At 42.2% G+C, this 22,176-nt stretch overlaps 1 protein-coding gene across 1 annotated transcript in view; it reads right to left on the bottom strand.

The window, feature by feature from the left end:
- Nucleotides 1-923: 923 nt before the first annotated feature.
- C12H16orf87 (chromosome 12 C16orf87 homolog) overlaps nucleotides 924-22,176 on the bottom strand; it is a 42,222-nt gene continuing 20,969 nt past the window's right edge. The window contains exons 3-4 of the mRNA XM_069216619.1: nucleotides 12,109-12,288; nucleotides 924-1,555 (exon numbers count right to left, since the gene is read on the bottom strand). Of these exons, the coding sequence (XP_069072720.1) occupies nucleotides 1,437-1,555; nucleotides 12,109-12,288 (299 nt within the window). The 3' untranslated portion in view covers nucleotides 924-1,436. The remainder of the gene's footprint in view (nucleotides 1,556-12,108; nucleotides 12,289-22,176) is intronic.

Below are 22,176 nucleotides of genomic sequence, written 5' to 3'. Positions count from 1 at the left end.
CCGTCTCCCTCGCATGCTTTTCTCTCGTCTTCCTGTTTCCCTCACTCATGTGCTTCTCCTCTGGCACTCCACACTGCTTTCACGCAGGTTCTCTCCCTTATGTTGCTTTGCCTTATCCCACCAGGCTGCTTCTCCTCAACCTGCTCATCTATTTACATTTTTAAGCGCTTTTGCACGCTTTAAATTAGTGTTTTTTTTTTTGTTTTTTTTTAAATTTACCGATCCATCTGGCAATTTTTTATTTTTTTTTAAAGTTCTTTTGTCGGCACATGCATGGATGCAGATTGCATAAGAGAACCTACAAAATTATACAGCGCCCGCATCATCTTATCCTTTTTTTAAGCTATGCACACAGCAGCCGGAATGCTGTATAATACAAAGGGGGGGGGGGGGTGGGGCTGGTCCGCCTCTGGGTTTGACGTCATCAAACTCGACAGTATTGCGAATGCACCCTATCCACATGTAATTTGTTTTAACTATTATTAGAGGAATGCACCCTATACAAGACTTTCCAACATAAATGTAAAACAATGGATAAAAGTAGCTACTTCACTAATAGGTGAAAAAAGAAGCCTCAATGTACTGAAATGAAAAAAATATTCTACACTCAAACTTCTACTGTAACAACAAGACACCAACGAGTAAATCCCCGATATAGGATGTTTACTGCAACATTCATCCGACTGCCGCTCTTATCGGCCTAACACAAGTGCAGCCATCGGCTTATCCGGCATCTGGGCTCGTTTCCCGCGCGGCCTGCCAGCTGTCGCTTCAGGAGACACACAGGCCGCCTGTGCCTCATGAAAGGACCCGCAGCGGAGGGCCCACGAGGCCCGATAAGGAAGCGAGATCCGCTCTGCACAAAGGCGTCATTCATGAGCCATAAACTGCTGCAAAAGGAAGGCCATGCAAAGTCAACAAAATCCCATCTGCCAGTTTTATTAATAACAAGCTCGGGGAGCGATACATGATCAATGCTACAGTGCGTGACGAGTAAGAAGGCGGGAAAACTGTACACGTGAGCCTCGTTACAACATATATATTTATAAAAAAATCTCATATATAATTTATTTGGAATAAAACCTTTTCCTTTCTGCGAAAGCGTTTCAAATGTCACTCTATCAGCCAGCCGGTGTGAAATACTCAGGGAATTTTCCTCCACACCGCCCTACGTTGTTCATCCCCCAAAAAGCTGACTTTACATGTTTTTTGTTTTTTTTGTTTTGTTTTTTAAACAGTAAGTGCTGTCGTTGTGAAGTCATTCATTCTGGAAAGTTAGAAAAAACGTAAGAATTGTCTTCGACTGAGGGCGAAAGCAAGTGCCTCGGGGACACTATGCAAAAGCTTCCCCGGTGTCGGGCTGAAGCACTCGCGCGTAGTGCAGACGGTCTCAGGGGAGCCACCAGGACAGGTAAGCCAGGCCTCCATATCCATCATCACAGGATCAGTCTCTGGTTGATAATCTTTCTGTTTATTTCTGCCAATGCCACTGAAAACACAAACGCCTTCTCGTCGGAAAGGGTTGCGTACATATCCACTTCCTTTTCTGGCTTTTCTGTAGAAATAAAGAAGAAAAAAAGGTCATAAACAGGCCAGGAGTCACGGGGAGTGATGAACACAAGAGGAGGAAAGGAATCTATTGTACAACAAGCAAGCAACTGAGTGTCAACAAAAGGTCTTTCACAACCAGACTGTTAGGAGAGACCTAAAGTAAGCAAACACAAACGCATACGAGGCAAACTGAACATTCTGCATTCTACTCTTGAATGTATTCATTAATAATTAAAAAGGCCAGCCACTGTACGACAAGAAAAAAAGAAAAAAAAAAAAAAAAAAAAAAGTTCTATTTACACAGTCTAGCATCTCTAACAGTCCTCATCAATAGGCATTCTAGGAGTTGCTGTACCTGACGCCTGCTTGGGGGTCTTGAGACTTATGCATTCACAGAAAGGCTACTTTAAGGCATTAGAAAGAGGACCTCTGAAATTGGCCTTGGAGGGGGAAGGGCTCAGAATGCAGAGCATTACGTTATATCATTATACTGCACAACACCATGCACTGACCGCCTTGGCATGCAAATAAACTGGAAAATTATTGAGCATTCCAAGTTCAATCTAGGTTTGGTATGGGGTACAGCAAACCAGTGATTATCCTGGGGACACTTAAAAAAAAAAAAAAAAAACCTGGTCATCCTACTGGAGAGTGCAGCCAGGTTAATTTGGTTAGTACTCGACTGAGTATTATCGAATAACAAAATGGCTAGTTATAAACAGAGTATATTACATTTTCATCGCCTACAAAGTGAAGATAAAATTATCAGCTCGATTGTAAGTGTTGCCAGTTCTTTTTAGGTCTGGTTTCAAAGTGCAGCTAAGAAGGCCTTTAGCCCCACCCAGAGGAGAAGTTCTCTCATAACTCATGCTGTTGGTCATACATATGAGACAGAAAGATACACATGTTTTACAATTAAGTACACTGGATATTCATACATTACATTTATTTCATGGATGCCCTGTATATAAAAATGAATCGTTTAGTTTCTATTCCCCCACTACAGGAGGCTCATTACAAATCTAGTCCAAACTCATATGTTCAAGCCAGACCTGTTGGTTTTGCAAGTGCTTGTTTAAGATTGAAAGCTTAGAATTAAACCAGAAGGGGCTTTAAGCATCCATTCTGATGCATATAGGCAGCCAAAATTATTAATACACAAATAGCCAGCAAGTTCACATATGCAAAAAGACTTTGAATCAAGATCAAAACAATTAAACATTTTTCCCAAGGTCACTTTTAAAAAATAACAAAAAGATTTTAAAAAAAGGTGGAGCTGACCAAGATCGCAATCGGCCATGCAAGTGAGGACCTCTGGACTGCACTCAAACCTTTGTATCCTAGCAGAATGAATGGTCTTCGCAGCAAGAGTGGTACCCACTAGTAGTTAGTAGTAGAACCAATAAAACAAAAACAAAAACTTTCTGACACCTCCTTTTCCTAAGGCATACTGAAGAAGCGGGCAAAGTGCTCAAACATTTGCATGGGGCCCATGTTCCAATGCAAATTAGAGACTGCTTCTTGCGACCCCCCTCAGCACAAAATTAGTCAGTGTTTTTTATTTTATAGAAGGGGTAGCACGTGTATCTGCAGCCCTTCTAGAATACAAAGTGTTCCAGGGTATAAGAGGGATGCAGAAAGCCCGTTGTGCCTCAGAGCACTTTCTGAAATACGACCCCCAGGAGGCACAATAGAAACGGAGTGCACGGTCCAACTATGCACCGCAGTGCACCGTAAGGTGTGCGAGCAGGAAGCTGACCGAAACAGTGTGCGCCATGACAGCAGGTTGGCCGTTTACAGTGAGCCACCAACTCTTATCTGCACAGTAAACCGTGCAGCAAAGAAAGGTAGACTAGCTGTTGGAAGCAGGCAATCCGACCTCACTTTCATAGTGGGGCCAAGGTTCCTCCACAGAAAGGCGACGCCACTTACCCAGGGACACCACGTCGTCCTCCCCTCCCCACCCCCAACACTCTTCAAAAGGCACCTGCCCGGAAAAGGCCATCTGGACGGCGTCCAGGGATCCCTCGTGTGGCCCATCTCTATGAGGTGCGGATTCAGTGCACCTGCTGACAGCCCCCAACTGCACCGAGGTCTGTAATATGGCACAGGCAACAAGACAAATAATCCCCTCATTTACATGGGGCCCAGACCTCCATGCAATCATGCCCCTTGGATCATGTTAAATATGCCTGGACATAATCCCAAGTTACCAAAGTGGTTTCTAAAGTGTCTGCACCCACATTTGCAGTTTCATATTGCTCTGCAGGGGGTAAAAGCAGGGACACCTGACCGTGGCGTCTAAGGAGCATCCTGTGTACTACGACCAAAGATGTGCTAATAAATGGTTGACAAAAATGTCCTTGATCTGCTGTGTTTAACAAGTTTTAATTTTTCCTTCTGCCAATACTTGACTGTTATATGTGATCTTTATAAGTACTAGGACTTTAGTTTGTGTGCATATGTTAGAGTATATGAATGCCACTAAGCACTAAACGCTATATGCTAAAGATACAACACCCTGTTCTCCACCTTCACAGCAGAAGCAACCTAGCTAGGGCAACCCTCCCTGCTGCACTCGGATTGGTCGGGCACAACGAGGGCAAAATTCTCTCTTGCGGATAGTACATCATGGGTAGGACAAGCGACCATCCCACTCAGTGCAGCACAGCCGGAGCAGGAATCCCTTCTTAACAGGGAATCATGGCCAGATCAAGAACCTTCTTCACAGCGTGAAGAGAGGCTAGCACAAGAGTCTTGAAAATAAATTACTACAGCAGGACAAGGTCTGAGGACGCCCAGAACGGATCACCTTGATTTTCTGTACCAATCAGATGGCTCAGGGTAAATGCTAGACCATCATTATGCCCTCTGATGAGAAGGCCCTAAAAATGGGCAACAGATGGTGGTGGTTTTGAACACCTCTATTTCACAAACAAAATACCCTAAACAGAGAACACCAATTAAACCAATATTGGTTGAAACCACTGAACAAAATACCAAATGACAACTAAAGTTAGATCTTCACTTACTGCATTTGTCTTCAGGCATATTGCACTCTTCAATATTTCTCAAAACAAGCATAATGTGACAAAATTCCCCTGCCAGCCAAAATACCCAAACCACCCCTTCCACACTGCTACTCAATAATACTTTTGCCTGGCATATACATCTCATCCTTCGTCACACTACTGGGTCTACTGAACAATGGACTAATCATGTTCAGCCATAGGATGAGGTAGCTGAAAAAGTGCACTACTGTCCTCATCTAGGATTGCCAAGTGCAAATGTCAAGTGTTCGATATCCCAGTACTCCACAATATCATAAAACATGGCATGCTCCAAGAAAAAGGAGACAACGGGAACCTAACATGGACTGCTTGCTCTGTGTACGATTACAAAAAGGACCACTCAGGCGATTCAAGATGCTCTGGAGGAAAAAGGTCACTCCACATATCCACCGAAGCAGAAGTGGAGAGCATGTCTTCTACACTGCAGCAAAAACCTGGAGCAGCCTCACCATGCATCTCCAGAACATCACCTCTCATCTGGAATTCCGTAGCGCCCTCAAGACCTGGCTTTTCGAATGAGTCACTGAGACCTGAAAACACCTGGATACCCTTGAGGGTGATTAGTATGCTTTACAAATCCGGTTTGATTGACTGACCTCTACCAGGTGTAAAGCAACTAAAAGATAGACCCACCATGGGACTTCTTAAGTGGCCTGGCAGGGGTAGGCTCAAGCCTGTGAGGGCTTTAAGATGAACATAAGCTGTACTTCAAATGGTAATTCAAAATCGGTTTAATTAAAGGTCTTCTACAGGGCACACATCCACTCAGCTGGGCTCCTTGCACTGTACAACACAATGAGGAGAGAAGGCAAAAAGAAAACTGAGGCACAAATAAAACATTTGAGGTATGCAGAACACCCAACTGAAAAAATAACGTCGGAGGACACCGTGTAACTTTTTCATGCAAAAGAGAAGCGGAACAGCCGTCTTAAACTTTGAGCTGGACCCCAGACCTAAGCATGACATAAAAAAGACTCCAAAATCAATTAATTGCTGGGTAACACAGGGGCTTTCAAAAGCCAAGCTAATCCTAAAATAAAGTTGTCATGAAATCACGAGCGATGGTAATGTCTGTTCTAATTCGAATTAAATACAACTTAGAGTAAAGTACTTGTACTGAGTATTTCGGAACGGTTACAGGATGGAGCCGTTTAAAATCATGAAGTTCTTTAACAGGGATAGGAGAGGCTTCTCAGTTGCACACATGGTGGATGGGGCAGCATGAGGGGCCGTGGCAGGAAGGAGAACAGACAACCCCCATTGCCAAATATCCATCCAGATCTATTTTTCGGTTCTTCATTTTTCTCACTCCGCAATAACACCACCAAAAAAGCGTAGTCCCAGAAAAAAAACTCCACGTGGGTCAGTGCGGACCACGACTCCATCCAACCCTAGTCTGGGCTTCAGGGCCTACCTCAAGGACGTGGTGCCTTTCTGCGGGTGCAGACAGGGCTGTTCCTGCTGCAGGGTCAGTATCCTTGACATGAGGGATGCAGTCTCTGTTTGCACCTTCTAGTGGAGGGGTTCCCCAAAGCCTCTGCCCTCGCCCCCCCCCCAGCCCCTTGCTTTTTAAAGGGCAATCTGGGAGATGAGACTAGGAGGAGGGGTTGGGTGGGGAATGTGAGAAGTACAGTGTCATACAAGCCCCACTTTTTGCCACTTATGCGCTTGCTTCAATCAAACAGTGCACAAACCCTAGTAAAGTCCCTTCTATTTCAAAGGGTCATGCCCCCATATGAACCGGGGAAGACTCCTTTAGAAATGTACAAGTGTTAAATTTTCACCGCACTATTGCTCATAGAAAGGGGTGTGGATACAGTTGTGGCCTCTCCTATCTTCTGCAATCCCCAAAGTGCCTAGTGAGTGCGCAGTGGGGCACAAACTTTGGTGCGCTCCAGGCCAACACATAACACCATGACCATAGACTTGAGACTGGGCTCTGAAATAGGTTGCACTGAATGAGTAAATGTCTGCATACGTGTTTTTTTAACCACATGGTATGTACTATGCATCATATTGTTTGTGTACTTACTGCTAACATACATGGAGTGCTTATTACTTGCCCTGCATTTAATTAACTATTTTTTTTCCCAATTAGGCTAGAGTGGGGAAAAGGCCACAGGGGCATCAGTCGAGATGGAATATTTCCTTCTACCATCTAGTGACTCTTTTTGGAGGCGAGAGGGACAGTCAGTGAGTGAGTGTGTGTTTTTTTTTTCAAATTTGAGGAAAGGGAGCACCGTCCACACTTACAATTCCGGAGGGATAGCATGGGGGAGGTAATATCTTCGAGACTTAAACGTCATCAGCAAACTCTGTTTCAGAACATGGGCCATAAGGGCTTGAAACTCAAGCTATCCAATAAATACTATCAGACCTGGTCTCCGGTCCCTAAGTTCCTGTCACAGAAAGGAAAGGACAAACCAAGTCAAGGCAGTGCTCTGCACACAAGAGAAGCAGATAAACAAGAAATTATCTGCGAGCTACCATCATGAAATGAACGATCTACAAGTGACCAACTCTGAGACGGTGCACTTTAACTATCACAACTAATTGCCTTTCGTTTCTACTAATGTTGTTTTGGCCGAGGACGCCTAGAAAAAGTACTCCTTGTAAAACTTTTCAGCCATGTTGTGTCCAGTTGTGTAAATGGAATGTTATCAATCAGCATTACTTAAGCTTCAAATAGGCTAGACCAGTTCTCATTTCTTAAGTTGCGCAAACAAACCCAATGCTGGGAGATGAAAACAAAGAATGTAAAGTATATTGGCCTGAGAAACGGCTTGTTAAACAACCTCCCATGAAGAAATTTCATTCCTTACCAGCAGCAGTGCAAGCAAAATACATTTCTCAAAAGGGTTCCCAGCAACATTAGCTAACACGGGGTCTTTCAGAGCTCGGACATTTTACATGAGAACCCAGCATACAGAGTATCCTAGAGAACTGATCTTCAAACTCTGGGGCTGCCCCAACACTCCCCACCCCGCCATCTCCCACAAGATGGAAGTATTTGAAATATTACACATTTTTTAAAGAAAAATAAAACATAACTTTACAACTTCAGAACAAGGAAGTGAGGGGAAACTTTTTTCTTTTGAAAAGAAGGGTTTTAGCAGTGCAGCTATGGATGCTGCTCGGAGCTGCTCCCAGTAACGCCCATTAGGAGTCACCACTTAAGTGTTTTCAAAGTATGACTACAATGAATGTTCCGAGAACCAACTCGTGCAGACGAGATTTCTAAAAACCGAGACCTATTCAGACCAACACAACCACACACATTATTCTGGTATACCAGGCTAATCATGGAATAGACGTAAACAGAGAACACAAAAGTCCAGGTTAAAAGCTAGAATTATGGCCAAAAAACATCTAATTCTATAGATGTTACCACCGCTTTAAAAGCTTTATAGAATCTTTTTGGTTAAATGCTTCTATAGTGATAACTGAACCTTGTATTGTAAGTGGCTTCACATAAAAGACAGAAAGGCGATAGATATCCAAGTATATCAAGCATTAAACAGAGATTAACTCATGGCAAGCCACAAATAAGGCTCGAGGCCTTATGCGCTATAAATGGCACCTTTAGTTGCTTTCGGTGCCCATTACAGAGTAACCCTAGCATAGGAAGGGACAGCCTACTCTGTTGCAAGGAAGGATACATTATTAAAGCTCCTCCTTTATTTAGAGTGAATTGGGAAGAAAGCAGGTAATCAAATGCTCGAGCAATGCGGTTATGAGCTTTGTTTCTTGTTCATTTGTTACAGCCAAGCAACTACGCTGTGCCCTGCATGAAAAATAGGCAAACTCAGGGTGGAACTTTTCTGTATCTGATTCTTAATGGCCACCTCAAAAAACACAAACTTCACGGGCAGCTCATAGGACCGTAAAAGCCACACATACACACACACTATTGTACTTTGCTTTTTTTAAAAAAAATTTAATTTTTTTTTTATTAAGAATTGAACCTCCAGCCATACAGAGACGCTATAACAAAATTATACCGCTCTTCCCCTGCCTGCATCTAGTGCTATAAATCCATTGACTATTTACGGGGGAAAAAAACGCAAATGATCAGTGATCTTTATGACCAGAGCAGACCTCTTCTGATATCACAAAAGACTAGACTTATCACACGTCAGCCCAAGCAAATTAATTTTGTCTCTCACTCAAGGTTTCTTGCCCGATTGCTGTAAGGATGGTTAAGTCTCAACTCTACCAAAGGAATGCTCAGCTTGTGATCTTCAAAACTTCCTATTTAGCCACTTTCTCTTGTAAAGGCACAACATATACTAAACATCTTTACTGAAACACTCACATTTATGTGCAGACCAGGTTGTATTACTGAGGCTGCTTCATACCACAGTTGATAACCCTTACACAGCCTTAACACTACACATTGCCTACTTACAGTGCTCGACCTATCTGCAGCATTTGGAAAATTTCTTTAGGAAGTATTATAAGATACAGACGCTCAAGAAAGTACATCAAAAACGCAAAGACTACAAAACGGACTTTCGTGAATAAAACGGATTAAAAGGTGAGTGAACATGCAGGGGATCTCACACAAGCACTGGGCGACTTGCCTAAAACTTTATATCCAACACTGGGAGGGTAATGGCAAAACAGATTAAATAATAAAAGGGGAGGAATGAGGTAGTATGTTAATGAGAATGGGAAGAGTGCATAGTGGGGGGGTTGATTTCTTTAACGCATTCAATACAAACACTCTGCACTTAGCAGTGCTCTCAAAACGTGGGCATTGGTGGCATAATCTTTAATTGTTTTTTCTCACACGTCACTGACACCTGTAAATACCAAGCAGTGGCAAAGCCAACATGTCTTGTCTTTAGGCCATATTGGATCTGCCAACAGTTTTTAGTAATACCATGCAGTATGGCTATATGGAAAAAAATAATAAGTTCCTTCGACGCAGCCGTGTTAGTTGTAATCACAAGCACACATCACCACGTACGAATGCACCTATAAAATGACGTGGGTGAATTTATTTTTCTATTTACAGATCCGAGACAGATCACTAAAGATTAAAAAAAAAAAAAAGTATAAAATAAGCAGCACAAAAAGTGCCTTTCTTCCAAAAGCTGGTGGGAGAAGCAACACAGGTCGTTTCCACCTGCGGTCCGCACACTACCGCAGGGGACTTTCACAAAGACCTTTAGCAGCTTGTCTGTGTACGAACACATCCAAATGTTACCCCTCCAAGTGCCTTCCGATTACTCCCCGCTTGTTGCCTTTGCTTTTCTCTACTGGTCCTTCTCATGAAGGCCAGCTCCTGATACTCCTTTATTGCATGAGTTGATTCCAGCATCTGCCACCTCTTTTCCCATCTTCGGCCTCTGCTTTCTCCCCTTCCTCTAATAACAGCGATATTGTTTCGCCGTCCCCTACGGCCTTTTATTTTTTCTGTTTGTCTTAGGTGGTTCTTCTAGTCATCCACGCTACTTCTTCTTTCTGTAACAATGTTGCAAGTACTGCCTCACTCAATAGCCTTCCTTATTCTCGCATCGCTACGTCTTCCACTTATACTCCAGTTCTTCACTTGAATACCCATTGCTCCAGGATGTTTCTCATTTAGGTATTCTTTTTATTTTCATGTTCACTGCTTATCTGTAATTAACATTTTGTAAACACCCCAAAAAATGTATCTTTAACATTTTGCTGCACATCTGCAACATTTATTTTAATTGTAAAGCAGCCCAACACTGTTGGAAGGTGTATGCGCCATAGAAAACTGCAAATAAATGAATTCTCAAGCTCCACTACTAATTCTTCCCGGGAGGAAGCCACAGCTGTTCATGGTGTGCATCTGTCAAGAGGATTCAAGCACTGCCTCACTGCAACAGTCCAATCAAGCACAGACACGTGAGGGTGCAGGACTGCAGTCATCTCACAATGGGAACTGCCATCGCTGCAGTGACTGCATCCCGACTGTCCACACTGGATCGATCCACACTGCAGTGGCCTGGCACAAGGAGTTGTCATTACTGCAGTGCCCGTACACTGGAAGGGGCTCATAATGGAGTGCCCTTGTACTGGCCTCACTACTAGCTGTACTCATTCCAGTGACCTCATACTGAAAGCTGCCTTTCCTGCAGCAAACTCATACCAGGGCTACGTTTACTTCACTGACACTTCCAAGGAACATGACTGTGGTATGCCCATACCACATTAACACCTTCACAGAAAAAACCCTTATCCATGACCTTACATAGAAGGCTACCTTTCTACTGTGAGGTCCCAACTAGAGTAGTCTTTACTGCATTTACCAGAGGAAGAAAACTGCTGTTATGGTAATGCTATCACACCAATAGTCCTTACTGTATTTACATTATAGTCCTAATGCCATTAAAACAATCAAATCATGCAGCAGCTGCCATTAGTACAGTGACTGAAGAGGCGTTACCAATAATTATCTAAAAACTTGGAAGAACAGCAAAATAATACAAGACTTGGCAAAGACAATAGGTCTCACCTATAGGTTCTATTTGCTCTGCCAATACCTTTTAGCCACACTGGAAAACCTCCCCAATGCTCTATAACATGACTAAACAGGAAAAAAGCCTACTGTGTAATTTTGCAGGTGCGCAGACCATGCATGCACATGCCTACATAGTAACTTGCCCATTTTTTCTGTCTATCCGCTGATTAACTCAGATCTGCAAATTAATAAGGTGTGGGTGTGTGTGGGGGGGGAGGAAGAGGCATAATTCAATATTTATTTATTTTGGAAATCAGGTGGAGGGCAGCATCAAGAGTGGGGAAGGAAAGCAAGTGGGCATGAAGGCAACAAGCAACTGAGTGGGGAGAAGCACACAAGTGAGAAAGTCATGCTGGCAGGATGAGCACATGAAGGCAAGGACATTACTAAAATGGAACTGGGGAGAGCAACATGGCTCAAAGAGTAGCGGGGGAGAAGGGGAGAGAATTACACTAGGGAGATAACTGAAAAAATATGCACTCTTGTGGAGTGCTTAAAGAATAAAGTAGTGCCTGAAAAAGCAAGCAGTGTAAGGACACAGTAATGCACCATGCTCCAGGGGAGGGCCAAACAAAAGAGGTAGAAAATTCCATACACGTTAACGAATAAGTAAGAAAATGCGAAGGATTATGAATCCAACCAATCGTAAGAAACTGGCAAGCTCTAAGCCCCACCTTAAGCTAATACGTCTTGCAACGTGCTTTCTAGGAGGCAAGACCTTAAAATGAAGGGAAAAGCAACAAAAACCCCAGGCAATACTCCATCCATGTAAAATTAAGCAAAGTAGCAGATTTAAGTACTTCACTTGATATACAATTCTATCTTATAGAACAGTCCAATAAACATGAGGAAGAGTTAATGACACCAGGAACGCAATTCTGAATAGGTTTTCCAACTGCTACTGTGCAGCTGCAATGTATGTGGCAAAGCAGCGATTGGGAGCGTGTTGTCGCACTGAATTTCTAGTCAATTGTAGTCTAGAGTGCATACCTCTATCATCTTCGTGCTTTTTGAGCGTCACATTCTTGGGTCGCCCTCGCCTCCGACGGATGTGGTCCGACTGGCTGTTGGAACGCAACCTTTTCCGGTTCTCTAAATCTCTACTCGCTGTGTAATTGATTCGTTCTCGCCTTCCTCTCTCTGTGCGTCTCCTTACATCGGATTTGTGCTCTGTTTAGAAAAATAGATTTATAGAAGTGATCAGTGCGGCCAGGCAGGGCTTTGTGTCTGTAACTTTAGCGTGGCTGCTTCACACACAGTAACGAGTCAGTGATCATTACTGGGCAGAAGAACGCTTGCATAGGTAAAAAGGTTATGTTCAAGTACTATACAATCTGAAGAAAAAAAAACTAAATACAACAATTGATCAGTTGATTTTTTTTTTCTATTTCTCATTCAACCTTTCAAGTCTTTAAACTCGATTCTACTGGAGACCTGAATAGTGCCTTTAACAATTTTAGTTGTTAATTACTGTAAATTGTGCATTTCATACAACAGTATTTAAAAGTATTACTCAGGGGGAGAGTTCTGGTTTCAGATCAGTCTGTCGGTGAGGTTGAATCATACATATAGGACACTCATCCAGATTATTTTTTTAGAACTGCAGACCAATCAACTGGGGGGGAGCTTTGCTTGTCCAGGTCTAAAGTGGCCATGCTGAAGTAATTGGTTTCTAGCACATAACTGTTGAGTCCCTTTGATAAGATGTATGGCCCAGGGCCAACATAAACGCCATTGTGTCTTTACAAAGTTCTTCAGGAAGGTACTTTTTTGGGTACATAAGAACAAATTCATGATATCACTACGCTCAAGAACGCGGATTGGCCTTTTCAAATCTAAGTCTGATTAGAAGTGTGTTTTCTACATAAAGCTCAAAAATCGAAAAAGAGGTACTATAGTGAAAGAGAAACAAACTGTCTAAACACAAAAAAAAAAAGCAAAAATATAGACGGAAAAATAAAAACGTCGTTTTGTGTCTGATTGTGCGGATGGTGCAAAAGGCCTGGGTGCAAGATGGTGGGGGATTAACAAATTCTGGTCAGTCGTCTCAATCCTGGCTTTACAGCACAGTGGGGGGGGGGGGGAGGGGGGGGGCAGACAGTCTCTCTCGGGCAGGCTAGAAGGGTGGCGAAGAGCAAGAACACAATGTGTGTTTGAGGGCAGCACAGGGTACAGCTCTGCCTCGGAAAAGCGGAGAGGATAAAAGGGAAAAGTAGCGACAACAATCAAAGGGAGTAAAACAAAGAACTGGATATGAGAAAAGGGAGCGAGATGAGTAGAATATGGAGAGGAGGGCTGGGAGTAAGTAATAACAGGTGAAGGAAAAAGTAGACCTAGAGTATAGAAAAACTTGGGGGAAATAAAGTGGAAGTCATGAGTTGAGGAAGGGGAAGAGAAAAGAGTAGGAAACGGAACAGAGGAGAAGAAAAGAGGAACGTATGTTTAATAGGAGGAAAGGGAGGCAAGACAAGGCGAGCAGGAAAAAAAAAAACAGACTGGAATGGACAAGAAGGAGGCTTTGGTAAAATGTATACATATGATGTCAGGAAGAGAAGGACTAAGGAGAAAGTGGAAAAAGGTCTGGGGTAAAGAACTGTTAATTTGCCACACATTTAAAGACAAACTAGACCTGAGTACTATGCAAACTAGGATTAGCGAAAGGTGGTGAGCAAATAATTTGGGCCACTCAGTTTTTTTCGGGTGCCAGACCATATCAATGGTACTAATCTGACCAGCATCAGACAAAAGCATCATCCCAGCAATTTTCTCCTCTATTTTAAGAAAATAAATGGTATGTTACGCAATGTATATCGGGCATAACAAGCATCTTTCTTGGCACGCTGCTAAGACCATGTTATCTTTGTTACTTTGACTGTACCAGGCGGTTAGGATCACACCACTACGAACAACACTCCACCAGGCAGCAATCGCAGCTGTGTCACAATTACCAATTACGGTTACTGGAATAGCGTTACTGCAAAAGTCTGAGGATTATAGCTGGTTGAATACATCACTTGCTACAACAGGCAACTAGAGCAGCTTAAGCAAATACCATATGCAGATTAAAAGTTCTTGTGGAAGACAACAAATTCTGACTGCAATTATCAGAAAAACATTCTGCAGCACAAGCAGGACCTCTTTGAACATCTCACTGTTTGGTGAATAAACCCCAAACTCCAAATAGTAGCAGTTGACTAAGGTGGAAGCTTTTTTTTTTTTTTTTTTTTTTTTTTTAAAGCATCTGCCTACATTTGATCTTAGTTTATGTAGCGTTTCTGCAGAGTTTGCAATGGTTAATAAGGCGGAATATACACTGTAAACAACATTATCAGTCAACTGTATAATCAATGGCCATGATTTCGAATTTAAAAATGTATTCCTGAACTAAAATCTTCTCCAACTTAATTCTCATTTATTTGCAACTTACAGTCCATGCTCCCTTCATAAAGGATGCTCAACTCGTTCATTTCTCCTTCCATCACTTGTGAAGTACATCTTCTAAAAACCCTTGGATGGGTGCAAAAAACGAAGATGGACTGCTTGCTAAATAGTGTTATATTAACATAATGTATGTAGCACACAGTCAAAGGACTATAAGCACAATGGAAAGTGAGCTCTGGGAACTTAACGGGAGGACAGCTCCAAGAGACAAAGGAGAGAATAAGTGGTGAAACAGCCAGGTCTTCAAATGGCACCTAAACGTCAGTAGTGAACTTTCACATCTTTGTCACAATAGCTAAGTTTAGTCACAAACATAAAAAATAAAAAAATAACAAACAAGCATTTGCAATGCAACAGGTATCACATTTGCTTGACTTGGAACTATTAGCATTGGAAAGTCCAAACTGGACTTTTGCCACATAAATTGAAAATGAAAAGTAATACAGTTTTACATAACCAAGCTGATTTTAAAGCACCATGCCATGAGCGTGAAGGAGCACACAAAAGGAAACAGAAGTTTGCTTGCAGTCAAACATATTGGCAATTATTAATGTAACTAGGTTGAGGTCATGCAAAGAATTACTACTGCCCAGCGAGATCACGCTGGGTAGGAAATAAAAAGAAAAAAGTAGCCTAGAAGCCATGCCAAAAACATGGAGCTTTGTATGTTTTCAGTAGTTGGCCGGTTCTCAAGAGGAGGGCTAAACCCTGGAAAAGGCATGATGTATAAATGGCTTTCACAAATGGAATCAAGCGAATTTTAAAAGGCAAGACCACGAGCAAACAAAACTGATGGGTATGCGGTGGGAGTGGTTAAAAGCCCACAGATATTACAGCAGGCTAGATCGCCTGCGAGCGAGACACTAAAAAAATGCAGCAGTTGCCAATCCTTGACTAACAGAACTTGGGCATCGTGAGGAGATTATCTGCGGGACAGTATCTTCTTAATCGGGCAGAGAACACATCTGTAAGTGCCTTATATATCACGCAACAGGACTTCTATATGGCGCTCCCTTGGCAACCAGTGCAGTTGCTGGAAAGGAGCATCACGAGTTGTACATGGTGCACTAAAAACAAAGCAAACTGTTCTATTCCGAACTACTTGTAGGTTTTGTAAACAGGACCGAGGTAAGTACAGCTAAAGGGATTTGGCAAAATGCAGGTGTAACGTTATTAAAGCAGTGACAACCAAATTCCTCATCTCAGTGGTCAGGAAAGGAATTTTTTTTTTCTTCATACTTCAGAGATGAAATGAACTAGGTGACTACTGAGGAAACCTGATCAGAAAAAGATAAATGGCTGCCAGTCTTGACACTAAGGCTTTTTACAGCTGTAACTGGCGGTCAAAGAAAACCCATGTTAACAGTCAACAGGAGTGAAGTCAGATGTCCCTATGTCCATTAACAACCAGGATCTCACTCCCCGATATATTTAGTTGAATGATGGAACAACAAGTGGCATCTTTATCTAGAAGCATTAAGAGCTGGGTGTCCGTGTACATTTTGCATCCCAAATCTTCAACCCTACAAGGGTGGCTATACTTATGTTGAAGGACAGAGCAGTGCACAAAAAACTTTGGGTCCAGGCACAGACTAGCAACGGTTCAACACATTTTCATTGAAATTTACGTCTAAGCAATAGAGATACACGTTTCTAGATATTAGTGAAAGATTTCAAGATGCTATGTATGTATGCATGTATTTCTCTCATTGGTCAATTTGTGTTTCTTTAGGTGCACTCTTAGATGAGTCACACATTGCTTAGCTACCAAGAATGCAGCCTTTGAACGCATTACACTGTGTTGTTTTGTATTGTCGATCAGGGATTAAAATACTCCTAGACAGTCTTCATGGTGTGCCTCTACTCCTCGCAGCAGTGATAGAGAACTATTTTTGATGCGGGCTACTTGGTCAACTATCTAATGAGGAAAAGGAGGGCAGGGTGAGGGATTGTGAGATGATGGAGGGGAGCAAGTTACTAATCACACCTTTTCTGCAGAGAAAAGAGTGTGGTATGTTCCTTCAGAAGATAGTTGCAAGAGTTTGTGATCAACAAAGGGGTACAAACACAGTCTTTTACCTCAGATTTAGGAGTCTTCGCCTTTAAGTGAATGTTTTTAGGGTGCAAATCACAGCGATACAGAGGTGACAATCCCCATGGTTAAGCTAATTTCACCCATTCCTGCTTTACTGACAACATTAATGCTACCATCTGCAGTAAAGTGTCATAGCTGATTATACTACAAGGCAGTACTTTCTACTTTTGTGATAGAGTATTGGGAAGAAAACCAAATTTAACAGCTTAGAGTCCTAAAATGAATCTCCTAGAAGGCTGTGCTGCGGATAGTTGGGTCTATTAGAAGTGTTCCTTGTCGGCACCATGTGGAAATGAATCAAAACCTCTCTCTCTCTCTAACCACAAAGAATCGGTCTACCACCCCCACAAGAAAAAAAAAAAAAAAAAAAAAAAGTGTCTTACGTGAGGTCATCTGTGGTGTTCCACAGAGTTTGGCCTTAAGCCTGTGCCTTTTTAATATCACTCTGTCTCCCTCTGCTGCCACGGTTTAAGAGTGGGTTTCTAATGTGGTGTCCTACACCAATGACAACCAGTTGATGTTTGCTTTCAAAAACTTGGACACCTCAAACTTGGCCAACTTTCAGGGTGGTCTATTTGCAGGTTGGATGCATAATAGCTTCCTTTGCTTAAACGCAGATAAATCCGAAATCCTGATTTTTGGCTCTCCCTCTAGTCTGGATACGACTCACCTGTGGCCTTCTGAAATGGCATCCTTCCAGCACCATCTACCACCCCAACAGACTTGGGGTGAAGCTAAACAATACTGATTTAAGCCTTATGTTAATGCCACCACAGAAGTTTGTTTCTCCCTTCTTAAAAAGTTAAAGATTCTCTAATTCATGCCAGAGCACTGCTCATGCATTAAATCATGTCCAGACTTAACACCAACGTGCTGCTCATGGGATCTCCTCAGCCACTATGAATAGACTACAAGTCCAGAATGCGACAGCCAGACTGCTGCTTAATATTCCTAAAGGGCAATTTATTTGGGGTGGCCTAAAAAGCCTCTACTGGCTTCCAGTCAAGCAAATAATAGAATTTAAAGCCCGGACATTAACATTCAGGGCCACTCAATTGAAAGGCACTGTGTATATCTGACAAATTCAAAAAGATACATTCCCAGCAGAGCCTTACTCTCAGCCAACCACAACTTGTTCTGCATTCCCAGGATTAGAAAGTCCAGGGCACATTAGAGGTGCCACATCAGAGAATTAATTTAAGAGTCTTTTAAAGATCCACCTCTTTATAGTAACCTAAACGCTGACTGGGCCCTCCTTTATCCACTTTAACTACATCTTACTCTCATGTTGCACAAAGAAGCTCCTTTTGGAGGAGATTTTTTGCACATTACAAATCTATTTTATTCATTCATGCATGTGAGACCCAGTCTCTGTGCGCTTTAGAGTCCCAAACTCAGTGACCTATTAATCAGAAGTATCATGGAATAGGGCCTAACAAAGTCCAGTTTAGCATAGACACCATTGTGAATAACCTCCTTAGACAACGGTATCTCCATAAACAGAAACAATATTTAATAACAGAGCACTATTAACTCAGTTGGGACATCAGGAAATCTGTATTACCAATTACAGACCACTTTGTAATTACAATTACTTGTGTATTCAGCTAACAGCTTTCCTACCATAGAGTTCACACCAACCCTAAAATTAACTGTACAACTAATTCAAACACAAATTTGTATCACAACACGAATGGAAACCATGACCTTCTCTCATCATCATCATCTATAAATATAACTGACTAATATTATTAAGATTAAATTATAGGTTATCAGCCTGCAAAAACATCATCAATTCACCATTCTCAAGAACAGAAGAAAGTCCGATTGTGGGGACTGTCCTGAATGTCGATCTTTGCAAGGGGATCCGTTTGCACTTCACTACCCAAATGATGTCTGCTTCGCTGCTGCATGCTAGTGTATTGAACGGTATGTGCATGCCCACTCGGTCAGAAAAAAAGAGCTATACATAGTCATACTTTGGCAATGGTAAGCAGTTCTCCCTACACGATTGCTTGTACCCCAGAAGATAACATACAAATTTGACTCCTGAACTAGTCGCAACCCGACCACCCTGTGATCATAGCGAACAGTAATCAATCTCTCTCTCTGAAGAAAATATTGAACTCCTGATAAACTAAGTGAACACTCCCACAGTATACCATTAGTTATTTCTCTTATTCTCATCTGTTATCTTTTGATTGCTAAGCTTCTGGAGGCAGCATTTCGTGTGTTAACTCCTCCGTGGAGCTTAGACCTGTGTTCTTCCACCTCTCTGTGCAATGGGCTTTTTTTTTTTTTTTTTTTAAATCAAAGAGTTTCTGTATTATTCCTGGATATGCAATGTGCTTCCCTACTTTTAACACAGGCATGTGCTTAATTATGTTGCTTTCACTTTATATGCAGTCTCTATCGACGCTTTCGTTTTACACCCACAACTGTACTATTCTATGCCACTCCACCAACTTTAGCCAGGCTGCTGTGCAACATGGCTGAAAGACCTTCACAATGCTAATAGCTCTCACATAGGTGAGACCTACCAGCTTTGCTAATGCTCGTTTCCTATAGTCTACAAGCTCTCTTTTCCAGAGGATTGTTCCCAAGAAGTCCACTTTTGTCGCTACGGACTGTCGGAGTGCAAAGTACTAAGACTGCCTAGGACGGATTCCACCTCATGCCTCTATTACTCCATTCAGTCATCCCCTGTCCCTTTTATACCACTCCTGCAGGTCCAAGCTTACTCTCTCACGTTTTCCCATAGCTTTCCTCTTTCCACTTTGTGCGTTTTTCGCTCTTGCTCAGGGTCAAATTTTGATGAAGAAAGGAAGTGTTGTTGGCACCTCCCCCCCCATCTACAACTAGCAGCTCGATTATGTACGGAGTAAGACACAGGAACATCTGTACATAATGAAGCTCTGAGATTCTTCCACTTTTTACAACGACCAGAACAATCCATGAAACAAGGAGAATGTTTTGGACCATGCTGGAACAGTGCGGTAAAGAGAATCTATAGCTTTTCCTTGGCCCACTGGCTGACAACGGCACTAAAATAAATTAAACCACCCTTTCGAAGGAGTTCGGCTAAAGACACGGAACTTAGTATAGACTTTAGATTGGTAAAGAGAAAAAAAACTGAATACTCCCAAAAACAAAATAAAACCAAGTGTTAATTACTGGCTTTGTAAGTGTGGCACTAAACTGCAGTATCTGTATGCGAGGGCGCACTGACCCAGAAAATCCTCAAATTGGACAAACTCATATGGAAAGATAATTTCGGGCAGTGCCGTGATGTCAAAAGCAAGAATAGATTCGTAGAGAGATCTTGAGAGAGTTGAGGGCAGTGTTTTGCCACAATGTGTGGTAGACATGCACTTGATAAACGCATGTAATTTGTGCTGATCCAGTCTGTCCAAACTGTATTGGAACGTGAGTAATATGTAATTAACACCTCAAGCACAAAACAAATGTCCAAAAAATAAATACATAGATAGCTAAGTATCAACGGATCAAACTGTCAACGAGACAGTGGTCACGTTTCATGCACAGGTTTAAAACAGATAAATAGATGTACATTGTGCTGAAGACTGCTAAAAACCTCTAACTGTTCTCATTTTATATTTTAAGATCACAATCACCAAAGGAGAAACTAGACACATGGAGAAACAGAAACAGGAGAAGGGCATGATTCAGTTAGCAATGCTGTCACAAAGAGACCCACACAGGCAACTGCACCTTACACTGATGGCATAAATCAAGATCAGGGCGCTCCACAGTTCGAGGTATCGACTAGAAAATGCTGTTTTGATTTAAGTGAAGTAGCTTCTAAATTGGTAAATCAGCTGTGGCGAGGAAAACCAATGAGAGAACCCGACTGATGCAGAGTCCTTACACATCACTACTAATAGCATCTAGTGAAGCCTGGTCAACCTGCAGACGTATGTGTAGTAGAATGTGCTTAATATGAACATTTAGATCACAGATAACCCAATTTAGGTTTTAGCAGCCGTTAAAGAAAGCAGAAAATGTTTAATACATGCACAAACTTTGATATAGTGATATTTCTACAGGCTCTTTTGAATAAATGGAAAGGTGGGGGTGGTGTTAAATGGTCTCCTAGGTTAGTCACAATTAATGTAAATGACAGTTTTGAGTAGGTTTGGGCAAAACTTTATTAATGCTGGCAAAATTTCACAATACTCAGTTTTATACTTTTTTTCTTTTACATGCATCTTGCATTAAAAGAATAAATAAACATACATTCAAAAGATGCCAGGAAGACTGGTTTGCACAGAAATGTTCTTACCAAGAGACATTTTCTAGATTAACAGTCCCCCGCAAGAATCTGAAAATACATTTTAGGCCAGGGGGCATTTTATTCCACCAGGCATTTCCCTAGTGGTTTGGCACCATTGGAACCTGCTTTTGAAAGTCTGGGGCTGCTCCCACTACCTCAGTCACTTTCCCAAACTCGCCAAATTTGATTGCAGCAGACATGGCGAGGCTTCAAAGGGAACAGAAAGGGAAGGGGTAGGTTGGGGGAGGAGGGGGGGACAGAGAAATGGTTCATCAAGGGAGAATTGAAAGGAGAGTAGAAAGAGAATCTATGGATGGAAAGAGACTACACAAGGAGATAGAGAGCGGGAAGGTTTCAGCATTTTTGCCAAAGTAGGTTTTGATTTTCAGTCCAGCTCAGGGTGCACTTGAAAAGTCATGCAAGTTACTGCATGGAAGATACAGCAAACTACATTACGCTCTGAAATTGTAATTTTACAAGTTTCATAGAATTTCGTGAAAAGAACATCACACTATTTTACACGTCTGTACTTTGGATATGGAAGGTAAAGAAATCTCAAGGATCTCTAAAGACAATTATCCAAAAACATAGCCAACATCCATGCCTCGCCCTTACCCGAGGCCCACGACGCTAACCCGCGTGCAAAACATTCCCTTCTTTACTTCACAGCTACGTCACTATATTATTAGAAATTCCCGTGAAATGCTGTGGTATAACCAGGCTCAACATTTCTCAAAATGATAGCAGTCCTACCAACTTGTTATTCCGTTTATTGGCAAGATCAGAGTGGCGCCGCTCCCCTTTGAATTTTGCCTTTACTTATTTTCACTTCCTACAGTCAACATTTTTCCATAGCTGAAGGGTGAGCACTTTACAGCATAGAGTTCAAAGGAATCATTTCTCTGGATGGCGTCCAAGTGTTTGGTGCCCTCACTGGATTATTCAGGCTGACAAAGGCGTGTTTCCATAGAAAATAGCCCTGCAGCGCCGTTAATATCAAAGCCGTTGGCACTGGAAGGGGTCGAACAAAGCTTATAGAAATGAAAAATGCATATTTTGGCTCCTAGGTGAACTGAAAGGTTATGTGCGTGGCAAATCCTTTGGGCGGGGATTCAATTCACGCCTGGGGGCTTGGTGCAAAGAACTGCGTTTTTTTTTTTAGCTAAAATCTCTGTAAATGCAACCCATGCATTAAACCGAGTGCAGCTGTGGCTCACCAACGGCTGCA

The sequence above is a fragment of the Pleurodeles waltl genome, chromosome 12, assembly GCF_031143425.1.
Source record: "Pleurodeles waltl isolate 20211129_DDA chromosome 12, aPleWal1.hap1.20221129, whole genome shotgun sequence".
NCBI classification, from domain to species: Eukaryota; Metazoa; Chordata; class Amphibia; order Caudata; family Salamandridae; genus Pleurodeles; species Pleurodeles waltl.
The sequence above is the reverse complement of the archived record's forward strand: the minus strand, read 5'-3'. Positions and strand labels throughout refer to the sequence as shown.